The 9,844-nt window shown below is 37.5% G+C and overlaps 1 protein-coding gene across 1 annotated transcript in view; it reads left to right on the top strand.

Moving 5' to 3' along the window:
* LOC143732887 (GPI ethanolamine phosphate transferase 2, catalytic subunit-like) overlaps positions 1-6,164 on the top strand; it is a gene marked incomplete at its 5' end in the record, with an annotated part of 39,979 nt that extends 33,815 nt beyond the window's left edge. The window contains one exon of the mRNA XM_077224344.1: positions 5,120-6,164. Within this exon, the coding sequence (XP_077080459.1) occupies positions 5,120-5,339 (220 nt within the window). The remainder of the gene's footprint in view (positions 1-5,119) is intronic.
* Between the last annotated feature and the right edge of the window lie 3,680 nt (positions 6,165-9,844).

Here is a 9,844-nt window from a genome sequence, read left to right as displayed (position 1 = left end):
GTGTCTATCAATCTGTTTATCTATATGTCTGTCTATCTATCGTTCTGTCTATCTATCTATCTGTCTATCTATCTATCCATCTATCTATCCATCCGTCTATCTATCTGTCTATCTATCTATTTATCTATCTGTCTGTCTATCTATCCTATCTATCTGTCTGTCTATCTGTCTGTCCGTCCATTTATTTATCTATCTATCTGTCTGTCTGTCTGTTTATCTATCTATCTATCTATCTATCTATCTATCTATCTATCTATCTATCTATCTATCTATCTATCTAGCTATCTATCTGATTGTCTGTCTGTCTATCTATCTATCTATCTATCTATCTGTCTATCTATCTGTCTATCTGTCTATCTGTCTGTCTGTCTGTCTGTCTGTCTGTCTATCTGTCTATCTATCTATCTATCTATCTATCTATCTATCTATCTATCTATCTATCTATCTATCTATCTATCTATCTATCTATCTATCTATCTATCTATCTATCTATCTATCTATCTATCTATCTATCTATCTATCTATCTATCTATCTATCTATCTATCTGTCTGTCTGTCTGTCTGTCTGTCTGTCTGTCTGCATATCCCAAAATTCCAAATAAATGCAAAGTGTATGGACAACCCACTCCTTATTTATCTCATTATAAAGTCTGTCCCTGTGAGTCTAGAAGATTTCCCCTAAAGTGCTGTCCAACTAGTGCCTGATAAATGACTGTCTTAAGTGGTCAGACGTTCAGTCTGACATATATAATTCAGCATGCTCAGTCAGCAGTGTCACTACAGCACACACACACACACACACATACACACACAGGATCCAGGAAATGCGCTTTGATCAATACTCTGCTTTCAGGAATCCCAGCAGGCACAACTGGCCCGTCCCTCATCCGAGCCGAACGTTTACACAATCCATCTGAAAGAGAGAAATACGGAGGCTTGTTAGGAGATATTTCATTTCCTCCGTGGCAACAGGTGTGCTGTGTGTTCAGGGATATTGAACCCTGCAAACAATCTACTACCCTGAGTGTCTGAGCTGTGGATTTGAATTGCAAATGCCTTCATCCACCAACAAACTCCCCGTTCTGTTCCGAGATATTTCTGACAGTCGCAGGAAAATGATTTTCGGCAGTGCTGTTGTTGGGAATCAGCAGCGGAGGCTGTACAGTGTCCAGATCATTTGCTGTAAGTATGAGGTCTAGGAATCAGTTGGTGGACTGTTACTCTGCTGGGACAAGAAACCTGTCAATCAACATGATGGGGCAGTCAAAACTGGACTGAGAAATGTGTCATTTCTCAGTTGATTTAGTGTTAAATGTGGACAGACTGTGGTTTGGTGTTGAGCTTGACATGTATCACAGGAAAGCCTGTGTTTGCTGCAAAACTCCACAAATTAGATAAAGCCAATTTAAAATGAGCTAAGGCTAATCTTCCCCAAATAGCATAACTAATTTGCACCAGTAAATATTCCAAAGCCATGAGTTAGGGTTCCTACATAATTTCCATCATTCGATCTAAAATAGAGTGAAACACTACATTCAGAATGTAACGGGATAATTACCCCAGATATTAAAGATCTGTTATTTGCTTACTTTTTCATGCAGAACACATTAGAATATAAAAATTAAGGAAAAAGCACTATTGACTTATTCTAGAAGTAGTCCATTCTATAAGTAGTCCATTTAATTCACGTTTTAAACAACATCATTTTGGGGTGAACTGTCCCTTTAAATGTGTTGTATTGTCTTGATTGTAGTGATATCTCCTTTTAGTCTTCAACTTTTGCTTGTGTATCTCATAATGTAATTTAAATTCACTGATTCGTTTCCAGGCTGAACCCTGCGTTGCCATCTCGCTGATCCTTTTCCTCGTTTGCTGTCACATAAAATCTGTGAGCGTAATTACGCCGGAGAGGAAATCTCCCAGAAAGTGTCTCTTTGTCCCTGTGAGAGGGTTTTTTACAGGCCAGACTCGACAATCCATCGATGAAAGAATTAAGGAGTTTAAACTCTCAACAAAACACACTCTTCCGGAGAGTATCTTCTGCTGGCTCCAAACCAGCTCATGCAGTGTTTGTGAAAGATGGGAGCTGCATGCGTGATTATTTCCCCCTAATGTTTTGCTTGTCATATCAATATTGACAGAAAGCACTGTGTTTACCAGTTTGGGGGATTGGGCTATTAATATTTATGTCTCCACAACAATAAACTTCCATTTTTAATGCAAGGCTGATGCCAGAATGCCTTTGACTCATATATGCAGACAGTGGAGCTTTTTACTGGTTGCCGCTGTAGAAACTGCCCTACATCCAAATGCATGTGAAGGAGGAATGAGGGCATTCGTTCCTTTGAGAAGCTGAACTCTCGTGGTGGGAGTCATACAGGCTGCACACACATTGATTTGCCCAGGGCTAGAGAGAAGATGTCTGATACAACAGCCTGAAATCCAGGAGTCTGGGGTCTATCGTATGAATAATACCTGTTCTTCAGGCTGAGACACTAAGCATTTGTTCAAAACTAGAATTGTAATGACAGAGAATAATTATTTATAGGTTGGGCCAGCCTAACCCACTTCAGTCCAATCCAGTACAGTTCAGTCATTTCTTAAACAGTCCAATCATATTCATTCCAAATTATTCTTGTGTAGTCCAGTGCAATTTAGCCTAACCTACTTTAGTCCATACTAGTCCAGTCTAGCCCACCCCATTCTGTCATCAACTCTGGTCCAGTTCAGTGCAAGATACTCCAGTCCTGTTTTGTATGTTGAGGTCATCTAATCTAGCCTAGCCCATTTCAGCTCTTTCTAGTCCAGTCCAATCCAATCCAATTCAGTCTATAATCAACTCCAATCCAGTTCAGTGTATTCTAGTCCAGTCCAATCCAATTAAATTCAGTCTATAATCAACTCCAATCCAGTTCAGTGCATTCTAGTCCAGTCCAGTCCAATCCAATTCAGTCTATAATCAACTCCAATCCAGTTCAGTGCATTCTAGTCCAGTCCAATCCAATTAAATTCAGTCTATAATCAACTCCAATCCAGTTCAGTGCATTCTAGTCCAGTCCAATCCAATTCAGTCTATAATCAACTCCAATCCAGTTCAGTGCATTCTAGTCCAGTCCAATCCAATTCAGTCTATAATCAACTCCAATCCAGTTCAGTTCATTCTAGTCCAGTCCAATCCAATTCAGTCTATAATCAACTCCAATCCAGTTCAGTTCATTATAGTCCAGTCCAATCCAATTAAATTCAGTCTATAATCAACTCCAATCCAGTTCAGTGCATTCTAGTCCAGTCCAATCCAATTCAATTCAGTCTATAATCAACTTCAATCCAGTTCAGTTCATTATAGTCCAGTCCAATCCAATTCAATTCAGTCTATAATCAACTTCAATCCAATTCAGTTCATTATAGTCCAGTCCAATCCAATTCAATTCAGTCTATAATCAACTCCAATCCAGTTCAGTTCATTATAGTCCAGTTCAATCCAATTCAATTCAGTCTATAATCAACTCCAATCTAGTTCAGTTCATTATAGTCCAGTTCAATTTAATTAAATTCAGTCTATAATCAACTTCAATCCAGTTCAGTTAATTATAGTCCAGTTCAATCCAATTCAATTCAGTCTATAATCAACTCCAATCCAGTTCAGTTCATTATAGTCCAGTTCAATCCAATTCAATTCTGTCTATAATCAACTCCAATCCAATTCAGTTCATTATAGTCCAGTTCAATCCAATTCAATTCAGTCTATAATCAACTCCAATCCAGATCAGTTCATTATAGTCCAGTCCAATCCAATTCAATTCAGTCTATAATCAACTCCAATCCAGATCAGTTCATTATAGTTCAGTCCTGTCCATTCTAGACCAGTTCAGTCAATTCTTGAACAGACCAATCAAATTCATTCCAAAGTACCGTAGTCTAGTCTAGTCCAATGCAATTTAGCCTAATCTACTTCAGTCCATACTAGCCCAGTTTATTCAAATTCAGTCCAAAGTAGTCTAGTCCAGTCCAGTTTTTAGGTTGAGGTTATCTTATGTAGCCTAGCTACTTCAGTCCATACTAGCCCAGTTCTGTCCATTCTAGACCAGTTCAGTCCAGTCTAGCCCAGTCCATTCTGTCATCAATCTCGGTCCAGTTAAGTGCAAGGTAGTCCAGTCCTGTTTTGTATGTTGAGGTCATCTAATCTAGTTTAGCCCATTTAAGCTCTTTCTAGTCCAGTCCAGTACAATTCAGTCTATAATCAACTCCAATCCAGTTCAGTTAAGTCCAGTCCAGTCCAATTCAGCCCGAAGTAGTCTAGCCCATTCCAGTCTATCATCAACTCCAGTCCAGTTCAGTTTATATTTTGAGGCCATCTAATCTAGCCTAGCCCACTTCAGTCCATACTAGTCCAGTCCTACCCATTCAAATTCTGGCCAAAGTAGTCTAGTCCAATCCAGTTTATAGGATGAGGTCATCGAATGCATCCTAGCCCACTTCAGTCTATACTAGTCCAGTCCTGTCCAGTTCAGTTCATTTTAGACCAGTCCAATCCAATTCAGCCCAAAATAGTCTAGCCTAGTCCAGTCTATCATCAACTTCAGTCCAGTTCAGTTATACCTTGAGGTCATCTAATCTAGCCTAGCCCACTTGAGTCCATACTAGTCCAGTCCTGCCCATTCTAGTTTACTTCAGGCCATTCTAGTCCAGTCTAATCCAATTCAGTTTAAAGTAGTCTAGTCCAGTCTAGCCTATAATCCACTCAGTCAGTTCAGTCTAATTTAGTCTTGTCAAGTCCAGTGAAATCCACTCAAATCCGGTTCAGTCTAGTCCACTCCAGTCCTTATTATCTAGTCTAGTCAAGTGCATGCCAGTCTAGGCCTCAGTATCTTTGTGACTAGACTTGCTGATAGCTGTGGCATCAGACCATGACGTGTGACATTTGTCTTAATGAATGTATTATAGACGTTTGTATTGAATCATAACACATAATCAAAGCTTAGTAGAGGGAGTAATAGCTTTTCCATTAGCTTTAAATGAGTAATGAACCACAGTCGATGAGACCTGACGGTTTTATGAATACATTATTATATAATGACATGTATCATAGTCTGAATGTCTTTATTCTGCTGTCTTTCAGGGCTGTAATGGGTCTCGGTCATGGCAGCTATTGCTTCGCGCTCCTGCGGTCCATCCCAGTCGTGTTCTACGTGGTTCTGGTCACCAGTCTCCGATACCACCTCTTCATCTGGAGCGTGTTTTCTCCCAAACTCTTGTACGAGGCCATGCACACCCTCATCACCACCGCTGTGTGTCTGTTTTTCACCTTTATGGATCAGGAACGCTCAGCTAGACCTTGAATACAAAGCCAGAACCAAAGCCAAACTCAGGTACAGAACAAATGGTGCAGTTGGAGTTGTATCCACCAAAAGATGGAAAAAGTGATTTAAATGCAATTCTACTGCTGTGAAATAATTCAGAGCTTACATGGAGATTTGGCTCGCTCTACTGACTTATTTCTGTGTACGTGATTCAATTATTTTGTATATTTTTTGGGGCGGTCATCAGCAATAACGTGAAGATAACGTACGGCGAGACTTGTGGGTGTACATATGATAATCCTTCCTAAAGCTACTGTAAAAGAGAGTGCAATTGTTTTTTGTTGTTTCTGTTCCTGACCGTTAGTTCACCTCTGGAATAATTGAGATAAGTTACATCATTAATAACGCTCTCCTCGCTGAGATCACAGCAGATGAAAACTCCTCACGCACTTGAAAGCTTTAAGGGATCTTAAGTCTTTTAAATCACATCCAAACACAGCTGCGCGTGACGTTTCTGTTTAATCCGCCTGTTGGGAATGAGAATTATCTTGGTAAGTGTTTTTTCTTCCAGCGCTTCGATCTGGTTAATAAAAAAACAAACCCTTTTTTTGATTGTAATTCATTTCTATATGCTTTTTCATGTGTTTTTACTGTTGAAAAGTTATTCTCCAATCAAGAGGGTCTGATTAGTTTTGATATCTGCCGTGTACGACTGTACTTTAATCAATTAATCAGTGACACTAACAGCGAGAGAAGATGTTTTGTGTGTCACTTGGTTTCTATCTTCATCACAATGTGCTGAGTAAATCTCATTGGTTGAAAATTTTGCTCAGCATGACAGTATATTAAACGAACATTCTCTGATTGGCTTTGATTTTGTTGTATCAAACACTTTTTGAGTTCAGAACCAGTTCCATTAAAAAAATATATATATATAATTCTCCACCCAAATTAATTTTGATTTATTTCTGATTATTATCAATGTTTAGGGCCAAATTGGATCAATGTTATGCATTTTTGCTGGAAAAAAAAGTGTACATTTATTTAAAAAAATCTTACTTTTGTATGATAGTGTACAGGCTATTAGAACATCTGTTACATCATCTTTACCTGTGTCATGGCAATCAGTGCAAGTTTGTATTAAAATCAAAGAAAATTTAATCTAATATTTCAAAACATCTTTTCTTAGCCACTTCGAATGGATCTCTGTGAGATATTTTGGAGTGCCTTTTAACTTTACAATAATTGCGAAGGGGTTATAACCTTTTATTTACGTTACGTTACGTTGACATCTGAAATGTTATTTATCTTAAGGATGATGAGGAAGGATATAATTACTTTCCCAGGTATTGTCCATTCTTCCTCAAAATTTGTAGAATTCATTCATTAGAATTTGTAAATTCTGTACGATTCCCATTCCTTACAGAGACTGTTACTAAGTGAAGGCATCTGGGATCTCTACTTCCTCTATTCACACTCTGCTTTGACCTTTTTATTGGCTGGAGAAGTGGATTTTGTGACCTAATGCCTTTTTGAGAGAGAGAGGAGTGTAGAGTCTCTCCCATCGGATCGAACGCAGTCTCAAGGTTCACAGACCTTTTTTTTTTTTTTTTTTTTTTTTTTACGGTGTATTTATTTAACTTTTTTTCAAAACATAACATTTACTTCTAACATTAATAATGAAAAGTAAATAAATAAACATAAAAGGTGAGAAAAAATTACAAAGTTAAAATGAATACAAAAGTCCCTGACAGCACTTCAGTAAATACACCACAAACCAGTACAAATATGTTTCAATAAGTGCCCAATTCTGTTGAAAAAAGTCTAATAAAATATTTCTGTTATAGTATTTGTGTCCATTCTCAGACACACATTCAGTTCTCACTATATATCACACTATTAGTGTTCACTGGGGTTCTATATAGAATTATAGGGTTCCTGACTCAATTCTAAAGAACGCTTTATGTCAAAAAGGTTCTATATAAGGAGAAATGTCTTGATGATTGCACGATACTTTCACGTTTAACAGGATATTTAAATTGTTTTCGAGTGGTAAAGTATGCTTAATTCATAAATTTAATCAAAATAGAAATGAATTGGTAACACCAATGTTAACAAGATTTTAATGTATTAGTAAATGTTGAAATTGACATTAACAAAGGTTAATTAATGCTGTATACGTGCAGTTCATTACTAAATCATGTTAACTAATGTAGTTACCTAATGTTAACCAACGAACCTTACTATAAAGTGTTATGAATTATGTTGGACCCCTAAAAGATTCTACATATGAAGCGCTTGACAGAAAAAAAACACTCTAAGGTTCATAAAGAAGCTTTAAACTGTGATTTACACTGAGTTTGGGCAGTAGATGTGTCTTTCCAAGGGTAAAAACGCTCAATATTTGACATTTGAATGATCATGTTATATTAGGGATAATAAACATCCAGCCAGCCATTATCACAAGTGAAATCCCGACAATTCTTGCATCATCCTGAGGGAGTTTATTTTTCCACAATGACTGTGTTATTCTGCTTATTGCATGGCTGAGTACCATATAAATAAATCTGTATTAAATGTTAATTTGGTTTCAAATTATGAGAAAAAAGAGGGCAGGAGTGATCAGTGTCATTATATAAAAAACATTTTGTTGCATAATACGGATTGACAAATCAGAATCGAGTATCAAGAAAGCTGTGTAAAAGTATTAATTATTTAATACTGTGAGATTTTCTGTGGTTATTAGATGTTTGGGGGTTCATGTCTAATTTAAGGTGATGGTTTTAGTTTGTTCTTATTCTTATTTATAAATTCTGGCTACTAAACATACCATTTCAATGCAGTTTGGGAGGGACAGAAAAACCTTAACGGAAGTAGCATCAACCCTCTATCTGAGGACTAAGTTAAAGGTATAGCGGAGGATCTTTCCGGATTTTAGAGAAGACCCGCCCTCTCCAAATTTTTTAAAAATGCACATATGCGCAACACTCTATTTGCTCCCGAGAGGAAACGCCTATTAAACGTGTTGAGTGACCGAGGACTCAAGACATGATATGCAATGGAGAAGTAGCTTGTTGCATTTGTGTAATAAATACTATGGTGAACACATTGTAATTATCGAAAATGAACACACAAGGTTTAAGAATATTTCAGCGTGATACCATTTACCATTTGGTCATAAGGCTACTTTAGACAAATTGAGATGTTTAACGTGTCTACGCGGTGCATGACTTCTGCCAGGGCTAGCATCGCTAATCATAGCTTACATTAACTTTTACTAGCTGTGATTTTAAATGGATTTCTCCTAATAGCATGACAAACTTTACCTGTAGAAGAATCTTCGCGACTGCGGTATCAGTGGGAAGCACAACCTGTGCTATTAGCGCACGCCAGCGTGTGAAATATTCACCCAAAATCACTCTGGTCTGGTTTCTATATTCTGCGGCCTTTCTCTTCTTATCATACACTTCGTATACATTTTTTCTCTTTCGACCCTCAGCCATTTTCAAAGGAATTGCTGAAACCGTAACTCATCACACATAATACACCTGAAAGTGCGCATGCGCAGAAGGGACGAGCACGTACGACGGCCTTACGTAAACATATCACCAGAATGATTGACACTTAGGTGGACCAATAGTATAGGCTACCCACCCGGAAAAAGAAAATCCTCCGCTATACCTTTAAAGTATCTATTTTGTAAGTTTATGTAAGTTAATATAGACTATATATATATATATTATCTTACTTGCATAATATTTGAATAATATTGAGGAATTGAATCTATCATCTTACTGCCATGCTCTTTTACTAATGATAATAATATATTTTGTATTACTTCATTAATGTTGTATTATGGCAAGTAGTACCTCATTTGTAAGTTGCTACTTGCTAAACATGAGCAAGTAAAGTGACCTTATAATAATAACGGAAGTTATATGAGCACATGAGAGAGAGGCTGACTGCTACACTTTCATGCACTCTAAGCCCACATCACGGTCATAGCGATCTGTATAACAACTATGCTGTAGCTTTCGAACGGGTAGCCTATATTTTTTCACTGCATTTGAATTAGCTGCCTGATCCGTGAAGAACCGGGAATAACAGTCCATGGGAGAAACATCAAGTCGATGCCTTGATAACGTTAGGTTGGATTTTGCAGTTAGCCTACAACAAATTTAACACCCTCGTTTCTATGAAACTGAAAACAATTCAACTGGAGACTTTGACACAAGACAAAACAGAACAGACGTTTCAAAACCGATCAGATAACGTTACTATGGCTTAATGGCTTTGCATGGCAGGCAGTAACGTTAGCCAACTAGTTTACGGTTAGACTAGGCTAGCTATCGATAACGTTACACTGACACAACTTAAGTTAATGCTCTGAATTCGCAGCTAATATCAAATCCATAACTTTTTCATCAAGTTAAAATTTCCAGGTCAACCACAAATAATCCCACTACCTTTTAATATCATCCGATAACTAATTCAATGCCGATTTGTTGCTTTGCCCACTTACCACTTCAAGACCATCTGTAAAA

Source organism: Siphateles boraxobius, unplaced genomic scaffold (genome assembly GCF_051911475.1).
Source record: "Siphateles boraxobius isolate OS27281-9 unplaced genomic scaffold, OSU_SipBor_1 123, whole genome shotgun sequence".
In the NCBI taxonomy this organism is placed as follows: domain Eukaryota; kingdom Metazoa; phylum Chordata; class Actinopteri; order Cypriniformes; family Leuciscidae; genus Siphateles; species Siphateles boraxobius.
The sequence above is the reverse complement of the archived record's forward strand: the minus strand, read 5'-3'. Positions and strand labels throughout refer to the sequence as shown.